This window comes from Pseudonaja textilis, chromosome 3 (genome assembly GCF_049901715.1).
Source record: "Pseudonaja textilis isolate UNSWEBS1 chromosome 3, rPseTex1.2, whole genome shotgun sequence".
Lineage (NCBI taxonomy): Eukaryota > Metazoa > Chordata > Lepidosauria > Squamata > Elapidae > Pseudonaja > Pseudonaja textilis.
In genome coordinates, this window is record NC_141992.1 from 70,540,471 (window position 1) to 70,561,412 (window position 20,942).

General features: G+C 34.8%; 1 protein-coding gene across 1 annotated transcript in view; it reads right to left on the reverse strand.

Annotated features, from left to right (window-relative positions):
• ADGRL4 (adhesion G protein-coupled receptor L4) overlaps positions 1-846 on the reverse strand; it is a 103,373-nt gene extending 102,527 nt beyond the window's left edge. The window contains exon 1 of the mRNA XM_026700223.2: positions 249-846. Coding sequence (XP_026556008.2) covers positions 249-369 — 121 coding nt within the window. The 5' untranslated portion in view covers positions 370-846. The remainder of the gene's footprint in view (positions 1-248) is intronic.
• Positions 847-20,942: the final 20,096 nt, after the last annotated feature.

The window sequence follows — 20,942 nt, forward strand, 5'->3', positions numbered from 1 at the left end:
AACAAATCTGGCCATTTATAAACAAATAAATCTTTGGCTGTACTTTATTACAATACAATTTCTCCAGGTTCAATGATAATGAATCCTTAAAGATTCTTGCATGCCATTTCTTACAGATGATAAATATCTGTTGCACTTGTCAAATGTAGCAACTACCCTAAAGGGATTTCTGAATTGTTAAAAGAACCTTGTTTCTTTCCTAACTCTAATTTAGTCTTAATCTTTGTTTAGAACAGGAAATCACCTACCTAAAATGAAGAGAAGCTTCATGGATGGTGCTTCTATAAAGTGTCCAGTTTCAAGTTCCGTCGTTACAAATGAAGGAATCTTGTTGGTTGTTGTATGCTCATGCGCCCAATATCCACGCATGCCAACAGAAGACAAAATCCTTGCAAAGTTATTGATCTTACGATGACATGTATCCTTAGATATGCTCTTCCAGATCTTTTAAAGAAAGGGCAAGGTAGGGTCAAAAGGTGAATTACAAGTTGTGAGATAAAAGAAAAGAGTTATATAGAAAGGCTAACAGAAAAGATGGGAATGTCAAGAACAGCATGGACGGTAAGTACAGATGTTGAGATGTTAAAAGCTGTGGAAGAAGTTTGTAAACCAAATGTGGCCTTGGAAGGCTGTGAAGAACAGATCAAAGGTAAAAGAGGCAAAGCAGGTTCTAGCTTATTATCTCTCTTTGTTGAAGGCAGTTGAGCATATCAAAACTCTAGTATCCCAAAAGGTTGTGAAGTCTGACGGCTTCTGTCTTGTTGATGGCTTTCCTTCAGTATCCAAAATATCCCAGCTGCTCTATAAATTTTTATCACTTTAAGAGCAGCAGTATAAGAAGGAGGTACAGGAAATCCACTAAGATTTCTTTTGTGTAGAAAACAAAGATGTAAAGCTCTGGAAGGAAGTAGGCAGGAAACTGAATGTGCAGCAAAGAATTTTGGGGTCAGAAGGGAAACCTATGCAGGGAGATATAAGTAAAAACTCTAAAGGAGGTGACATCACAATAATTAAGGGATAAAAGGATCAATAAAAGAAATTATACTATGAAGCATGGAAGTGGGAAACAAGAATTTTGTTAGTCCAAACAAAGAATGGTGAAAAAAAAAGCATTTTCTTTATCTCTGATGTGTTATTTCCTGCTAGAATCTATGCTCTGTGTGGCTTCTTGGAAGCTTGACATAAACCTCTTCCAACATGATGTACTGAAGTGTCATTCTCTACATAAGGAACACCTCATCATTTCTGTTATGGTATCATCTTCCAAGGCTTTGATTGAATGGAAGCTTGATTACAAATAAGATTTAGTGCTCAAGATTTCTTGAGAAAGTATTTCAATGTTTACCTGAAAACACTATATAATATTAATAATGAGGTGACTGCAGGCCTTCTGTGTGAAGGCAGGTGGCTCTTTCTCCCGAAATAGACGTGTAGTTTAAGCTAAACATAATAACTGTGGGAAATTTTACTCTGTACGCCTAAGCTTCCTCCCGTTTTACTTTGAACAAACTCTTCTAAAGAAATTAAATCCAGAAGTTCTTGGTCTGACAGAAGTGTCAACCATCACTTTTGTGATGCTCATGGAATAGGATCTTTTCTCTTTTGGGGGGGGCTATACACCATCCTTACTCCATCTTATTCCATCCTTGTGCTTCTCTACAAAAGAACTCTACAGAAAGGAAAGCATTTTTTTCCTGTTGCCTATCACTCTCCTATTATGTTTTGTTCATTTAGGGATAGTGTACACAAGTACCAATAGCAATAAATAACAGCAGAAAGGCCAACAAGATATAGACAGAAGAATCTAATGATCTCACAGATGTCCAATAATTCTATTTTTTGATACCTACCCTGCCTAGACAACGACTGAATGAAATAAATGCCCAGACATATAAAATCATGTAATAGGATAGGATAATTTTCTAGTCTGGTGATGTTAGGAAAAATTCACTAAACTATACAATGGGTGCCAATATATATATATTTTAAAATCCAAAATAGACCCATGGGTTCTTCCAACTTTTAAAGCTTTAAAATCTTCGTGCTAGTAGTGAGTAGCCTCCTGCCATAAATTCCAGTGAAAATGGATTCCCGAATTCACTCCCAATAGGACTGAGACTGATGGGGTTCTTTTCCCATCTTATTGTTTCTGTCTGGACAGTATTTCATTTTACAAGGGATTTATAAATAACTAGACTCTAAACTGTTTAAGAACGACCTTCTTCAGCTTATCCAGTTTTACACGAAAAAGTTACATCAAGCTATCAATCACTTTCTGGGTGAAGAGGTATTGTTATTTGCACATTTATCCAATGGACTGATTCCTCTGAAACTTGTCCTTTTTCACTGCTTGTTATCTTTAAAAATGTGTTCTATAATTCAGAGAAAGGAGTATATATTTATATGTTTTTGCTTGAGAATATTTCCGAATATATTGAGGTACTTCATTAGATGCATTTTTAGCAACTATTTATGTAGATGTAATGGGACTTTTCTAAGCACAAGAAATTTCCAACCTTCCAATTTTACACTTTAAATGGAAAAGGACTTGGGTGGCTGTTCTTATTATTAAAGTCACCAGAATGTAATGGACACTTTTGCACAAAAGGCAAAATAATTCATTGCAAACACTAATAGCCAATCAGAATTTGGCCAGAAAGCAAGCAAAGATATTTCAGGAGATCACTGTTCAGGTATTGAGCAGAAAATGATATTAAAGCAAAATCCAGCTATTGCTGCAGCAGCAGTATTAATGCTTGTCAATGAGATTTCCCCATTTTCAATGTCCCCACAGAAAAAATCAAAAACAGATAGACAAAGACCAGAAATCAAGATGGGGAAGGTTCTGACTTTATGTTCACAAGAACTGCATTGAGTAAACATTGGCATAATCAGTCCCTATCATGCAGGAAGAAGGTTTTAGATTAATCTCTGCTTGATTCGGTTTGTAGTGTGTGCTATGAAGAGAAAGTTGTGTTCCTGAGGTTTTTTCATCTATAACAAGTCTCACTTCATGTAACAAAGCAGGAAGAAGCATGTCTCTACACCTATTCAATTTCTCTTTTAGTTAACATGCATACTCGCAACAGATCCCACTCTTTCTTTAATTTACTACTATCTTTCCACCCATATTTCCACATCCCCATCCATTTTGTCATTTTAGTAAATATGTTATTAAGGTGCACAAATTCATTTGCTGGCTCTAATTTGTTGCCATCTTGGATAATTAGAATTCTTCACTCCATTTCCCTTGTCATATTTTTCAGCTGTATTTCACCATCATTTATAAGACTGACAAAAAAGAAGAAGAAGAAAGAAAACCACATAAAAAGTTCAGAGGTGGAAAGGAGGGAAAAAGAAGGAGTTTGATGGGGAGCTTAGATGAGCCAATAAGGCAGGAATTAAAGGTGAAAAGCAGACAGGAGCAGGAAAGGGGTCAGCTCATAAGACTATTAAGGATAATACAAGAAGCTTACATCAGATGTAGCAGGCAACAGAGAACTGGCAGAGATGACAATTTAGGAATGTCACAGCACTATCTTAATGGAGGATTATTTTCACAACAGATTAGTGGCAAACCTGAATGTTGAGGGTATCAGCAGGAACCTGAAGAAAATGAGGTTGCAATAATCAAGGATGAACAGGATGATGGACTTGACAAGTTTTATATTTCTGTGGTGAGAATGAAGAGGAAATGGAAGATTTTAGAGACATTTGGGAGATAAAACCACCTGGATTTAGTGATCATATCTACCAGTATATGGGGATAAAGAGTCAAGTGACACCTGAGAAGGGACCATAGAGTACAGGAGAAAAACATGCTTTCAAAATCGGCTGTATTATCAAGGTTTTCTTATGACTCTACCTGAGTGAAAAATCAGAAAATGTTAAGCTCTTCTCTATAATCAAATAGAGCAAATAAGCACAAAAATGCCAAATCTGCATTTTGTTAAATATGTAAAAGACATTCTAATCATCACTTCGGCCAGCAGTAAATTTGAAAGTCTGCATTCCAACTTCACAGTGACACAAATTCTAGTGTCAAACAAAATTGACCAGTGTTTGCCTTTTCTCAATCAATAATCTGTAAAAAAAAAATAAAAAAATATGCTAGTGGAAGTTATATGCAGTAACATTTGCATTTAAAAAGTCTGCACAAGGAAAATGTCAAAGTATAGAAGCTGGGTGAATTGCATTAAAAATCTTTCTTGAGCAATTTATTGCAACTGTTACATAAATTATGGGCTGCTACAGGAAAGGCTTCATATGTTATGGAATATTGCATATGTAAACTTAAACTTAAATGTAAGGTGTTTTTGGCTGGGGACAGAACAATTAGAAGGATTTGTTGTGGGGGGAAGTGTCAAAAAAGTCCAGATGCCAGTTGTGACCAGACAAATAAAAACTTGCCCATTCTGTACATTGGACACGTGACATGTATAAAAATATATGCCACATATAAAATTGGGCATGGAATCATTACGGGCGCCATTTTGATTCTTTGTTCCCTTGCCTACATCTTGCAAACAGTAATGTTATTGACCTTCACCTCCTCAAGTTTCGTTGCCATGTCTTCTTTATTTGGGGGAAGGAGCTATTCTTTTGTGACTCCTTCTTTGTGTCTCAGTGGCCAATTAAGACTCCTTTAGCTTCACTAAAGGTTGGTTCCAGAAAGTGATAAAACTGGTTGGAACTAATATACATTATAATTTTCTTGTAAATCTGCCTCAGTATGGGAACAGGATGGTTATTATATTACATATTTTTGCATTCCTAACCACATGCATAATAGACATTCAATAAATATGGATAAATAAATATGGACTGTAGCTGTTTGCCTTAAGACTATTGGGATTGTGATTTATAGTTGTGCAATTTTCTGGACAAAAGGACAGAAACTGTCTGTATGGTCTTCTACAGCTCTGGGAGCCTCCTGTATATTAATCAGGACTGACTCTACGTTAGGCCAGACAATTCCCACCCCTGAGGCTTTTTTTTAAAGGCATCTTCCCTTCAAAATATATTGTTATATTCCATGTGCAATGAGCTTTTGACAGGAGGATGATTTCTCACACAAGATCACCCAAGCTATGTTATTTAATCCTGCGTAGAGGATTGTACCTACCGGTTTATTTGTTTATTTTGGTGAGAGGGGTCCTACCCTTTTGTACTTGGCTGTGATCTGTTGCAAGGATCGGTGGCCTTTTCCTTGGTGGGACTGTCAAACTTTCAGCTATCCCCTAACCCGTCTCAAGGCAGAATCTGCAGTTTGCACAGCTGCAAATTTTACAGTGCTGTTAGATCGTCTGTAATTTTTCTTCCCTAATAGTCTGTCACATTCCATTTGCCGCCTTGACCTTTGCAGCATATTGAGCTGATGTTTTCAGTGAACTATCCAAAAGGCCTCTGTATTTGTGCTTTTGGATTCCTTTGTGTTTTATTGCTGCCTGCTCAAAATACATGGTTTTCTGGGAGGGAAAAACCCACCATATTGTCTTTTCTTTCTAAAAACATAATTTGCCTCATCATTCTCTCTTGTTGGCTAGGTGAGGCAGTGTCAGTAATATTTACCTTTGTCCCTGTGAACTACATAACTGTGGCCTCTTAAGCAAAGGTAGGATTTCCCATGGTTTCAGATGGTTGTGCCTGCTACCATTTCTAAGAAAACCTCCAGGTTTCAGACTGCATAATTCACACTGTAAAACCTCCTAGAAGTTCAAGTAGGAGATTTTTTAAAAAAATTAAGCCAGCATCTACAGAAGAAAAACATTATGATTTTAATACTTTTTTTTTTTTTTTGCAATACTCAGTACAGTTCTAAATAGCAAAACAGAGTAAATGTCAGGCAGACCTAAGAATTATGTAGAAGCAATATTTTAAGAGCAATTTAAAGTTGGAGTTTTCCAACTTTAAAGCCTGGGCTGCTGTTATACAACAAGCAGGATAGATAATTGTTTGTTCCTCTTAATAAGCATCCAAAATAGGCATATATCTAAATTATTTGTGTTTAAGTTTTGAGGCCTTTTGTACTGTAAGAACTGCATCCATAGGTCTGTTGAGCTGCTCATTTTCTTTTGCATATCCAGCCATTTTTGTATGGGCTGATAGGAAACAAATTGCTTTCAAACATGCTTTCAAAGGAGAAGGTTTCTCATTTCTAAAATGTGGAGATCTTGTGCTTATCTTGGTTGCAGCTTTCTATTTCTTATTTACAATCAGCTTTGCAGCATTCCTGGCTTTCTGTACTTATCATAAAGCCCAAGGGAAATGGACATGCAATAATCTCTCTGCTGTGGCTTTTTTCAGATCAGGAAGTGGGGGCAATCAAGGATCCGCTGAGCTATGGAGAGATATGAAGTAGGAAAAACAACAACCGGGAGCTTCCTCAATCAACCGTCTCTCAACAAAGGTAAGCTTAAAAATGCCACCAAAAGAAATTCTAAAAATACCCTGAAAATGAATCAGAAACTTGAGCCTCTCATGAGGAAAAAGGTTTTGAAGGAAGAAGGAGAATACATTTGGACAGAGTATTTTTTACTCAGGCAGATGTGACTCAAAAAAAACATCACACAAAAGTTTGATGCAGCAACACATAAGATTATAGCCTTTAAAGGAATTCAGCCTCAAGAAAGAGAAAAGCTGAAGGAATTAGGTGCCATTCATCTTACATTATTGTTTATTTTGATGCATGTTTCCAACCAAATGTTCAGGATGGTATACAACAAAATCAAAATGCATAATTAAAAAATACATAATCAAATTATGACAAGGCAAGAGAAATAAACAATAACCAACATTAACACATTGAATATTTAATATTTAAACATTAAGATTAAAAATTAATAAGAAAGAAGACACCAAAAATAAACAACAATCATTATATGAACCCCGAGGCAGAAAATTAAACTAGGACTACAATATTTATACTATATGCATATTTATTTGAAAATAAGTCTCACTGTGTGCAGAGGTACTTACTCTCAGGTAATTGTATAGGTATGTATTCATTATAAAGAAGTCATTCTGACATGTCTGTTATACCCTCTTGAATAGATTTTATTTTATGCATTTATGAATTTTGAATGCAGATATTGTCTCAGTTAGAATCACACAGAAATAATCAATTCACTTACAGGAAGGGTGGGGTTTTAATTATACAGTTGTGGCCACTATCTTGACTTTTTTGATATCTCCTTCGAACACATTGTTAGTTATTATTTATTTGTTTATTAGATTTATAACTCCAGGTGGTGAACACACATAATATTTCTTCCTTCTCTTATTTTCCCCACAATACCACCTTGTGAGGTGAATTGACTTGAGAGAGAGTGACTGGCCAAAGTCACCCAGCCGATTTTCATTCCTAAAGCAGGCCTAGAACTCATGTTTCCTGGTTCCTAGACCAGTACTTTAGCCACTATAACAAACTGTCTTTCTTTATATTCACATAATTCATATGAATAAGGATTGCGAAATAGTAGGCTTTGCTTCAGTGTTATGCATGCAAAGTCATTTATTCATCTGAACAACTATCATTGGACAGAATGTTTATTTTTATTTTCTTTTTTATTTACTTTCTGGCATAGCTATTTAAACAAGGATTAAGAGATTTCATACAATCTTGAAGACACGATGTTTATTGGACTAAAGTTCCCACAGTTAGCTTTCTTCTGCCTTTACGGCAATTTTTACAATAGTATTGTTAATAATAAAATATAAAATAATAATATATTTAATTTAATCTAAAAAGAAATATAAAGATGGAAGGCCACAAAGCAAAATACAATTTTCCAATTTTATTTTTTCTCTCTAAAAATGAAGACTTTGGACCTTTAATGCTTTAGTAAATGTTCTTAGAAAAGAATAATAAAACCATAATTGTAGGTCAATACTGGATTTGAGGGTGCTAATGGCAGGTGTATAAGCAGGATCTGATTATAAAAAGTTAATATAGTGACATGATGGTACAATTCAAATTCCTCAGGTTTTTTATTATTTATTTATTATAAGAAAAATTAGAAATTTAACTCATTCTCAGTAACTCCAGGCAGCTTACAAGACTAAGGTTTTTTTGCATGAGTCTTGTGCATACACACAAACACACACACACACACAAACCATAGATAGGCTACGATTGAAGAGCTGCAGCCACCTTCTTGACATTTTTCACCATACTGATCAAAATGGGACATTACTTTCATTTGAGTAATAAGAAGTCTGTGCTATATTGTATCTGTGTGGAAGCCCAGTTAGTGAATTAACAAGACCAAGGCAGCAATTCTGTGAAGTGATATTTGACAAGTATTCATCATTTCTATTATGCCAATCTACATAAAAGCATCTAAGAACATCTTAAAAATTTGTAATCCTTCCTTCCTTCCTTCCTTCCTTCCTTCCTTCCTTCCTTCCTTCCTTCCTTCCTTCCTTCCTCCCCTCCTTCCTCCCTCCCTTCTTTCCTGGATAAAAACAATTTAAGGCACATTTAGCTTATAAACAATAGTTCCAGAGCAAGTTAAAAGGTTTGAGATAACCTTTAATTTTTCTTCACAGTTTTTATTTTTCTGTGCTGCAGAGAAACTGGAAAGGTTGATGGGTACAGTATAGTTTTAAATGATGTGCCTTGTTTATGATGCTTCTTATGGCCAATTTCTGTACGATTTGAATGAGACCATATGATTACAGTCTTAGGTTGTCATATAAATAGACTTATTTTGTTCCATTTCCTGTTCCCTTCACTGTCCTTGTCAATAGAATGGATAAAATTTATATCTTATCCTGTTTCTGATTGACTCACATAGCTGACATCGGAATAGATTAAATGTGTGCCTACGTGACCACAAATTATTTCTTTTAACAATGACTTATTGAATTTAATGCCAGATATACTTTGTTTACATTCTGTATTTTAGTCATTTGGCATAAATGGTAGTGCAGTCTTATCTCAAAAATTGATATGTAGTTTTGTGCATTTTCCTCAGTGATTCATATAATAGAGGAAGGAGAGGGAGAAAATAATCTTTAGTTATTATATAAGTAAGTTTTAAATGTCATTCCAGAGGAACAACTCATTCACACATGAATTGGTACAGTCAATACATATTCCTTTAATTGCAATGGATTTTTCAATTGATTCTAATAGAAACTGATTTTTGATCAGATTAATTCAATTCATACACAGACAAAAATCAATATTTGTTTGATGGTTTTCTCACACCTAGATATACTGCATTATGGTATTTGATTGTCTGAATCATTCACTATGAACATAAACCATGGTTAGACCTTTGACACAGCCAAGATCATTGCCATACGGTGGTTTGTGATGGTCAATTTAAAAGGGAGAAAACCAATGGCAATGGCCATATTAATGTGTCTGGAATCTCTACAAGTTTAAACTACCAGAAAATTGCTTTCATACTGAAGCTTGTGCAATTTAAATGGTTATAGATCAGATGTTGATTAGTTCTTTATGTAAGTGCTGAAGAAACTATTTTGAGAATAAAATGTGTCAACCGTAAACATTAAACTTACATTTTTTGTGGAACAATAATTTTCATGGAATCTTATATTAATTATTGTGTTAGCCCCACTCCATCAAAAAAAAAAGGGGGGGAAATCAAAACTACTCCTTTTACTATTTATCTTCTTGTCATCCATCAATTTCATACTTATTAAATGAGTTGGGAATGGTATATTATGTATACTATAAATTAGTGTTGTTATGTCTTTGGGCAAGCTTCTTCAGACCTATAAGAGGGAAAAGTTTCACATTTCTGAGTGAAGAAAATAATTGTCTTAAATGAAATAAGTTTCATTGGTCATAAAACTTCCTCCAAGTTCCTACTCTTTCTTTAAGTTTTGTCAATATATGTCCAGTCCATTGTTTGGCTCATGAGACTGATACTGAGAAGGTTAACAAACAAATTGGAATTCAATGTGGAGCATGGATTTATCAATCAAGATTTTTTTTAAAAAAAAACATTCCCATAGAATAAAAATAATACATTACAATAAAAAATAAGAAATAGCAAATCAAAACAAATCTCCCTGAAGAAACCAGCTATAATATCCAGGAGAATATTGTAGAATATTCTTTCTATTTCCAAGGGTGTCTGGAAAATCTTATTTCTTATAGTTTTCCCAAAAAATAAATACATCATTTTTTTTGTGGAGAAATGCTTTTCCGAAAAGGTGGTAATGGGAGTGGCAGGGTACACTTTGAGAATTGCCAGATAGTATTGGAGTTTTGTAGGAATGAGAAACTGTGGCAAACTGAACGGACTCCAAAATATACTTAATTATTGATACTGAATGTAAAATTTTGTACTAATGAAATGAAATAGTGTGTCTAGTATATAAACAGATCTAACATTAGACTTTAGAAACTAAAGTCCTTATTTAGTCTTAGTTTGATATTGGTAAAAAAGATCTTTCCAATATTGATATGGTGAAGCCTCATCGGAGAACTTTGGACTCTTGGGCATTGCAACAGAACTTTGGTATATAAGCCTAAAACCAAGAGAGAATGTTTCAGCTGAAATTTGTTTAGTCTGGACTGTCAGTTTTACCACTAATTATGCTCCCAATCTGACTTGTTTTTCTTTTGAAAAAAAAAACCATGAATACATGCAGTTCCTTTGAATAGGCTGTTGGACAAATACTGTTTATTTCTGAGTTGACCTTTTCTATCATATTCCCAAATTAAGATGCTGATTGTCCATAATGTTTTACACATTTGGTTAGAATTCTTTATGTTTTTGAGCCTAACATGTGACAATGATCCTTGCTCCAATGATCCTGGCCTTCTACAAGCAATTGAAAGTAAGGTGAAAAAAGTAAGGTTTTACATTTAGGCAAGAAAAACAAAATGCACAGGTACAGTATATGTGGTACCTTGCATATTTGTAAAACTTTAAGGAACATGATTCTAGTGACATACATTCAATGATCCCTTTGGAAATTGGATAAGAATGGCTTCAAATATCTGTCAGTCTGTCTTTCTGTCTGTCTGTCTGTCTATCAGTCATATATTATCTCTCTATCTACAAAATTAAATAACAAATGCACTAAGAAACACATATATCTGCAAGAGAAAAATAATCTATGATAATATTGTATGCATCATTGTAAAGTCACCCATTTTGCCAAATATTTGCATCCATTTTCACCAATGACATTAAGGATATGTCTTTGTTTCAATTTTCCACTGGACTGCAGATGAAGTTTTGGTTTCATCACTTTCTGTCACAATACCAGGAGAATTCATACCACTCCTAAAATCACACATAAAAACAAAAACAAAGTCTATTAGATTTTGAGAATTCCTTGCTTTGGAGAAATATACTAGAGACAGCTATGTTTATTTCTTTCAAAATTTTTGAAGCAAATAAAGGAGCAAAAAGAAATGTGTTTTAAAGGAAGAGCTCCTTGGTTACTTTTATTTTGCCATATAAGAGAAAATACCTGTGAAAGGATTTTTATCAACAATATTGTTTTTCCTTTTTTATGAAATGTCTCAGTAGTCGGGTTTTAAGGCTCAGAACATGTCAGTTGAAGTGTAGAAGGTATAAATTTTGTCAATTAATTAACTTGATGCAATATATTTCCCGCAGAGGTCTTGATGCCAACTGTCTACCTTTCAAGCACTAGGCATATTATATTTATAGAAGCTTGGGGCTTTTATTGCAAGTGTTACATAAATGAAGTCTCACAAGGCAATAAGACAAGTACAATAAACAAATGGTAATGTCTGTTGACTGAAATGCAGCCAATAACAGACTTATGGCAGGTGTGACATTGGAAAGCTAAATTGAAATTTATAAAATGCATGTGATAGAATTTCACTTTTCTTCCTTATTTATTGATGGAATGATATGAGAGATGCCACAAAAGAAAAAGCCCATCTGAAATGAATTTGCATGTAGAAATTCTGCAAAGTTTCATTTTCCTCCCAAGTACCTAAAAAAAACAAAACAGGATCGATTTCCCCAAAGGACAGGTGGAATTCACATTTTTTTTTATTATGCCTCATCATTTTTCAATTGGTCTATGAGTCAAAATACTGAATATTATGGAGTAAAGCTGACTCCTTTATTATTGTTCCAAGGTTTTTCTAATTTATTCAGGAAAGTTAAAAAGAAGAAAACCAGAAAGCAAATAAAAATAAAAGTCTGAAAAAGTATCTTTATTATATCTGTCCCTGATGAAGCTTGCTGGAATAGTGAATATATGAAATATAATGAAAACCTGATATGATTTGTTTTAACTCTGCTGAGGTAAGTTTGAGGTGAATCAAGTTAACAACTGGGGACCGAATATTCTTGCTTGTGCTGATAGAAATCAAGGCCCACTATGGAATAAATTTCAGTAAGACATGGAGAATTTATTTTTAATCAGTTTTGAAATGCAGACTTCTGAAAACAATTTCCTTTGGCAGTCATAGCCTCCCTTGCATCCCAAAAGAAATGTGGGGGAAGAAAAAAGGAGAATGGAAAAGCAGGGAGCGTTATTGCCCTGATCTTGTTGAAAAATTCCAGTATCCTCTTTTCATCAGGAACTAGTGGGCAGACTGCAGTGAAACAATATCTTTGTGCTTACTGAAATCAATGTGCACTACATGAAGGGCTGCGTTTAAAAAGTTAATGTGTGAGACAGTGAACACCATATCATGCAAGTTGTACAAAATCTAGCCAACCGCAACTGAAAGTACATCAAATAGAGCAAAGGGCAAGGCATTTCTCTGTGACTCTACCTAACTGGATGACTTAGGAATGCTTCTTGTCTGTTGAGTATTGTATAACATATAGTCTGTATAACTTCAGGATGGTTAGTTTTGTTCCTTATTTATCTGCCTTAGTGGAACGTGGCAAGGATGAATAATAGAAGACTGAGTCCATCATTTCTGAACTTTCTAAAATGATCTACACATATTTGAGGAAATGAAGATCCTTAACAGTCATATTTGACCAAGGTTGGTCATGGGTACTACTGTATCATGATTTCAGGGAAAAGCTTTTTGGAGCATGATAATGAACTGTACAAGCCGAAGCAAAACTATAAAGAATTAAGAACGGATCTAAAGAATCACTCTCACATATCCATCTGATATAATCTTTACTAGCACTTCATGGTTAAGGTAGATGATCACATTACAGCAAGACATAATTTCTCATTGAGGGACCTTTTTTATACAGATATTCCATCATATTAAGTGTAATAAATTAATTTCTATTAATTATATTGGAGGCTTATTATCTCCAGCCATATAGAGTCCAATCCTTTTTTTTTCATATTGCCTTATCACACCATTGGAATTAAATGACAATCTTTAAAAAATACTTTAGGCTTTAAAAAAATTGAAACAAAAAGCTAAATAGATATTTTAGCCTTTTCTGCTTTTTAATAGCTTCTTTGGGCCTAATATAATAGCTATCTATAAAGAATATGTCATTTATCCAAGCACTTTTTTTTTTTAGAATATAGACATTATCAAATAGGTCATATCAATAGTCTTATGCATCATGGTACTTAAGCAAGTTTATGGAAATTGTCAGAATGGTTCTGGTGATGTTCAGAACTGAAATTTCTGCTCCTCTCACTAAGATCAGATAGCCAGTTTACAAGAAAAAGAAAAAGTAAGTGAAATATTGGGGAAGAAGGTAGTTGGACGCCATGAGCAGGGCAATCACAATTCCAAGAATGATGACATTATATCAGGGCCACTATATCTGCACTGCAAAAAATCTGTATGCTTGTTAGATGGCAGCAAACATAGAAAGCTCCAACTTGGCCCTTGGAGATTCAGATTCAGATGGTAACCCTTAATTATAATTTAGTAAATTTACAATGTATGCAAGTAATTTGTAGAGCCATCATTCACGAAGTCATAATAAGCTGCTTGTCGTAAACAACTTTCAAGCTCTAACAAAATCTTGATAAAAGTAGTCTTGACTTGATTAGTCACTTAACAACTATTTGAAATGGCTTTAGAACAGGTGCTTTAGTTTCTGGCCTCTTGTGCCCTTGGCTCAAGATTTCACATGACTGCATTTCATGCACTTGGTGACAGATTGGCCTTTATAATTGATTGTAGTATCCCAATGGTCATGTGATAATGGTTTGCTGCTTTCTGATACCAATTTTGGTTGTAAGTCGAGGACTACCTGTAATGGAAAAAGGTCAGCCCAGTGCAAATGGAGTCATATTCTTTGTATTAAACAGTAGGATTCTATGTATTCTAAACAATGCTATTGGAAGAGCTCAGGGTTTTTATTTCTCTCTTGTTGCTTACTTTTATTGCTTACCTCTTAGAAACCCACTGAACCTTAAGGTGAAACTCTAGTTCCAATTCATAGTTAGTTGCTACTTTTATTTTTCACTGAGCTACTTTCTCCCATTTTAGCTGTGTATGTGTATGTGAACGATGGAGAACAATTTTATCTCAAAATTAATAATGGGGGATAGAAGCAGTTGAAGAAGGACAAGGAAGATTTTTTTATAAAGTATTTCTCAAGGGAAACAAAGGAAAAAATAAATTACATGGTAGTAATCATCTGCTGCTAGGAAGAAAAATGAACAATTTGTGCTGACTATTGTACAGAAAGTTACGTTTTCAAATATACCGAAGGTTACACAAAGAGCAGTCATCCCCCATCTCACAATTTTCACACAATAAACCTGAATGTATAGCAAGGATTCCGACTTCTCCAAAATGGAGAGAAATACTACTGATATATGTAAAATTGAAAGAAATAGTCCAAGAAAACTCAAAATACAAATGGAAACCAACAACACAGTTTCGAACTAATTTGCTGTAAGAAACTTTTTTTAAAGTGGTAAACTTAAAAAAGAGTGGAAGTGAATCAAACAGCCACTTTCTAATTAGCAAAATTATTAGCAACACTTTGACATATTTTTGAAATCAGCTGCTGCAGAGGAATAAAGGTCTGGAAAAAGGAAAACACAGTATTCAATTTTTAAAAGAACTGGACATAGAAATATGATTATAGGATCATCTATCAGGATGGATCACTTTTGAATGAATTTCAGTTCACAAACTCTTTGCTCCTGATCTAGTCACTCAAGGTTTCACAGTCTACATATGTTAGCCATATAATGAGTTCTGAAGGACAGACTTTTTCCAAGGTATGTATTTTATATTTACTACTCTACCCTTGTTTAAAGTAAATCACAAAATAACCACCTTTATATTAATTCCAATTTGTAAGGTCCATTATAAAACTCTATTGCATGCAGTACATTGATGTGGATACAGTATACATTTTCCTAAGATTTAAGATGTTTTCATTAAACTATTCCTGTGTTAAATTAAGGACAAACCATTTCAATATACCATTTCAAATTATTGCCTTACCAAAGCATTTCCATCTAGGCTGCATTCAAAAACACAGACATGCCTCTGTAATATGCAGAATATTTTTTATACCCATCAACAGTATGATATTTTTTTTACTGTCTCTGTTGTCAGATAAAACCATTCATATTTTATGAAGATGTAGTGCCAATCAAACTGATTGTGGAAAGAGAACAGATCAGAAGCAAAGGGACAGAGGAGAAAAACCTGGAGAGACACTGTGGAAGATAAAAGAGAATAACAGAGGCCAAAAGAGAATGAATAAAATGCCAATGAAAGGTAGGGCAGTGGGAGAAACTACTGATGGGATAGGATTCAAAGGGAGGAAAGGAGGAAGATAACAACCAAAGGAATCAAAAACATGATTTGTGGCAGTTTCCACTGAAGGAGACCTTATGCCTGAAGACTTCTTGACACAACATTACAAGAAATGAAGAAGGAGTCATAAAAGAGTCAGAAAGAGGACAGTTCAACTTAGCAGATCAGAACAGAAACACAAGGGTGAAATCTTAGAGAACGTGTTGTCATTTATGGCCCAATAGTGTGACCATAAACAAGTATTTCTCAACCTTAGTGACTTTAAGATGTCTGGACTTCAACTCAGAATTCTTCAGCCAAAATGGCTGGTTGAGGAATTCTAAGAGTTTTGGTCCAATCATCTTAAAGTCACCAAGATTGAGAAACATTACCATAAAAATATAGAAAATAGTGCTAATCTTAAATTATAAATTAAGTATGTACCCAATTCTGTGCAACATGAATCAGAAAAATAAAAATCCAATATAAAACATTTATTTGTGACTAGTTTTTCTTTTGACTTAATGCCTTAGGATTTCCCTCCCCAGTTACATGACCATACACATAATGTGAATAATATTGAATTGTTCTTGTTTTCTTTAGAAAGTGAGATTGATGGAAATTGCATGTCTTAATAGCACACATTTGTTAATTGAAAGTGGGTGCCTGAACCTATGGCAACTTAGTACAACAATTAGATAAATTGTTTTGCACTGCTACAGGATAACTATCTGAAATAATGATAGCTTCTTTTCTTACACCATGCTTACACATTAACCAGCAGCTATATTTAGCACAGACTAGGGACATATTTGGTTATATTACAAAATTTAGCAAGAACCTGAGGATCTTTAAACTCAAAAAGAACACTCACAATGTAGGAGAGATTTAATTTCATACAAGTATATGGAATTTGAGGGACATGGTAGCTCAGTGGATAAGACACTGAGCTTGTCAATTAGAAAGGTCGGCAGTTCGGCGGTTCAACTCACTAGCACCGTGTAATGGAGTGAGCTCCCATTACTTGTCCCAGCTTCTGCCAACCTAGCAGTTCGAAAGCATGTAAAAATGCAAGTAGAAAAATAGGGACCACTTTGGTGGGAAGGTAACAGCGTTCCATCCACTTTTAGTCATGCCGGCCACATGACCACAGAGACATCTTTGGATAGCGCTGGCTCTTCAGCTTTGTAATGGAGTTGAGCACCACTCCCTAGAGCTGAAAACATCTAGCACATATATGCGAGGGGAAACTTTACCTTTACCATATGGAAATGAATTTCAGTGTTAAGGATGTTAAGGCACATTTTTATTTAGTCTGTATTTTAACATTGCTATTGTAGTGAGCTAAATAATATGTCCTCTGTAAATGAAATGAGTTGTGATAAACAAGTAAGCAGTAACATTTGTACCCATACTATCACAATTGCTCTGCCTATTGTTTCAGTCATTAGCATGATATTCTAAATGGCCTCTTCCTGCTTTCTTTTTGTACCCTTCCAAAGGACAATAGTAATGTTGGGATTCTCACTGCTGTTTGTCCATCTTCTGGCATGTCCACTGGACAAAGCTATTCATGCAAAGATGAAAAGAGGCTTAAATAAAGGGGAACAGATGGAGCCCTTGGTGCTCTCTGAACTTGGTTGTTTGCTTGCAGAGGTTTCTTTACCAGACTAGATAACAGATGGTTATTAATTAGGCCTCCGATGAGTGCAGTCAAATCAATAGGATTCTTGGATAAATGGAGATGCATTACTTTGTCTTGATTCAGTGGAACAGTTAATGGACCCAAGTCATTTCAGTTCTACAGAATGGGGAGAGGAGCCTAATCAGTTTTGATTACCTTCTTCTTTTAGATGGCAGTCACTCAATATACAGGAACCACTTTTGATGAAAAATGAAATGTACTTGATGGAGATGTTTTGCTTCAACCTCAGTAGAAATGAACCACTGATTCAAATATTTGCATAGCTCTCTTGCTATTATTGGAAACAATTCGCTAATCCTTCTGGGTTAGCTTTTTCTAGCCCTGGAACAAGAACTTCTATGTGCAACTTCTATGTGTATTGTGCTATTAAATTATAGATGCCTATATCCTTTGGAATGATAATGATATTAATTTGTCTATTTTTATCCATACATTACTTGGATTGGGATCTTGCTCCTCGTACCTGAGTAAAAAAATGGAACACCATTATTCTTGTCTTTAATGTAATATGTAATATGACCTTAAGTTACAATACTGGAATTTGATATACTAATAGAAGCCAGATAAGATGTCTCAAGCAATTAGATTAAGACCCTGTAACATCAGTTCCTACATTCTAGTTAGACTGAAACAGAAAAAAAACCACTGATTATATTAATGGCAAAAATGTCTGGAGGAATGAAAAAAAGAGTACTGTACAATTTAGTTGCTTAAAACAAATTCTGTCTAATATACCTCCCATTTTCTGGCAGCTCTAATAATAATTTTACTTCTTTGAAATGAGATTTGCTTCTCTTTTATAACTAAGAATAAGTATGTCTTTTGTGTGTGAGGGTAAGATATATGTATGTGTTAGAGTTTGTAGCAATCCAACCAGCACACAAATAAATAATTCAGCAGTATTCATTTATAGAAGAAATGTCTTTACATACAATTATATACAATATGATGCATGTATATAATACCCATGCAGCAGAAGTTAGAACCAGAACTCAGAATACAGAAGTCATAATCACAGAAGCTAAGATCCAAGGATAAATTAACTGTTATATAGAGACCAGTAAGCTAAGCCATGCCCAGGCTCTGAGCTATCTCCTATGGCTCACAACAGGTGCTGTTTCTTAATCACCAAACAGTTCCCATTGGCTGACTTGTTGTTATGGCTATCCCAGCTCATAATTTCTTATATACTGACAATATGTGATCGGCATAGTGGCCTAGAGGTGAAGACACTCGATTCCCATTCAAAAGGTTGAGATTCAATCCTAGATAGAAGCATATGTTTCTCTATCAGGGTGCAAAGAGATAGTGTCTGCTGCAAACTCCACATAGGTGTCAGAAAGGGCATTCAGCCAGTAAATGCTCAGTTTTATTCAGTCACCCCAATTCCACTCTGAAGCAAAGGATTACAGGGTTGTAAAAAAAATACATGTATATGTATGCATATGTGTGTGCATATTTCCAAATTAGTCATATGAATTAACTAGTTAATTCATATTAATATTTCACAAAAAGAGTTCTCCACTCCTCTACTCATTGCAGAATACCTTATGCCACCAGATTTGAAATTCTAGACCTAGAAAACCTAGAATTATGCCATCTTCAGTCTGATCTAAGTGTAATATATAAAATCATACATTGCAATGTCCTACCTGTCAATGAATACTTCAGCTTCAACTATAACAATACAAGAGCACACAATAAATACAAACTCAAGGTAAACCGCTGATTGCAGGAAATATGACTTCAGCAACAGAGTGGTCAATGTCTGGAGCATTCTACCTGACTATGTGGTTTCTTCCCCAAATCCCAAAAACTTTAACCTTAGACTGTCTACTATTGACCTCACCCCTTTCCTAAGAGGTCTCTAGGGGGCATGCATAAGCGTACCAATGTGCCTACCGTCCCTGTCCTATTGTTTCTTTTATTTTTCTTATAAGTATCCATTTCATGTATTCATAACTATGTTTATTCTTATACCTATTATCTTGTAAGCGATTGACAAATCTAAATAAATAAAAAAATAGTAATGTTGGCATGCCCCTTTTCTTTTTTACTAGAACTATTTTCTAGTTATTCATAGGGAAAGAATAAGTAGCATCTGCTGCTGTTGGGTCCATGCCATTCTTACTAACAAAAGAAAACAAAAAGTTAAAAAAATGTTTTATTGCAGCTACATGACCATAAAGGTAGCAAACACATCATCTAAATGAGATGAAAATAGTCCATAATTTATATATTATTTTGCCAGACAATGCCCTGATTCCAAATATTTTTTTCAAACAATATTGGCATAAATAATATAAACAATCATTTTTCCTGTTCTTTTTCTTTGCCAGGAGCAGTAACAAGATGGAATTGTCTCCCCATGTATTTTTATAAATGTATGTGACACTTTGTTACTGTAAAATATAGGTATCCCAATGATGAACATAAATTAAGTTTGGTGACTAGCTTGAAAATAATACAGTACTGAGGCTGTTAATATATATTTTAGTTCCTTTTCACACTGTAAGAGTGCTACATGAAAGCCTCTGAAGACAACAGTAACATATTAAAATGACCTTTGACCATTAAAAAATAATTCTTGCTCATTTGGAAGAAGATGTGCAATCTAGAAATAGTGATTAATAGGTCTTTTCTAATCAGGCTTTTAGCTTGCTAGATATTTCATTTTATTATTTATTTTGCATTTGCACTAGCCACTATCCCTATATTTGGGATGCTCACTGATTTAATCTGCAAAATTGAAGAAAAGACTATTCTTCCCCTGTAATTTTGTACAGAAATATAGAGCTTGCCTGACAAACATAGAATTAGAAGAGATCTTCTGCAAGACTTGCAAGAAGTCTTACAGAATCTTCAAGTCCCTTCTGGAAAATGAATTACAGGAAGATGACCAACCAACGCCTATTAAACATCTCTGTTGAGCAGCATCATACAATTTCATAAGGTAGCCTAATCAATGTACCATGAGGAAATTCATTTTAATATTTATTTCATAATCTATTAATATTCATTTTCTATGAAATGCTGTAAATAATGGTATGTGGGAATGGCCTTGAAAGACAGAGAAAAAGTCTCAGATTTATCTGACAATGGTCAGGTAAGAGGCAGCTTAGCCCAAAGAACAGTGATGGGTTTCCAAATTTTTTTCTGGGGTACTATGCATGCATACTTTGTGCATGCTTGCAGGGCTCAAAGACTGACCTCTCTCAACACTGGTAAGCTGAGCTGTTTTTTAGCTCCGCTGAGGTGCAGCAATCTGCTCTGCTATGTGAATCAGCTGAACTAAAAAACAAGGGAATATAGGAGAGGTAATGGCAGGGGCAGGTGGGCAGGGCTAACCAGAGGTGTTTTTTGCCGGTTCTCTGAACTGGTCAAAATTTGTGCTACCAGTACTCCTGAACCGGTCCGAACCGGCTGAATACTACCTCTGCCATAGAAGCATTGTGCGCCTACAAATGTCTCAGAAGATCCTTTCCCCTGGATTGTAAAAATTGGGGGGTTGGATGTACTTTCAGGCTTGTAAGATTATGTTAATGTAACTTGACAATAAAGTCAAGA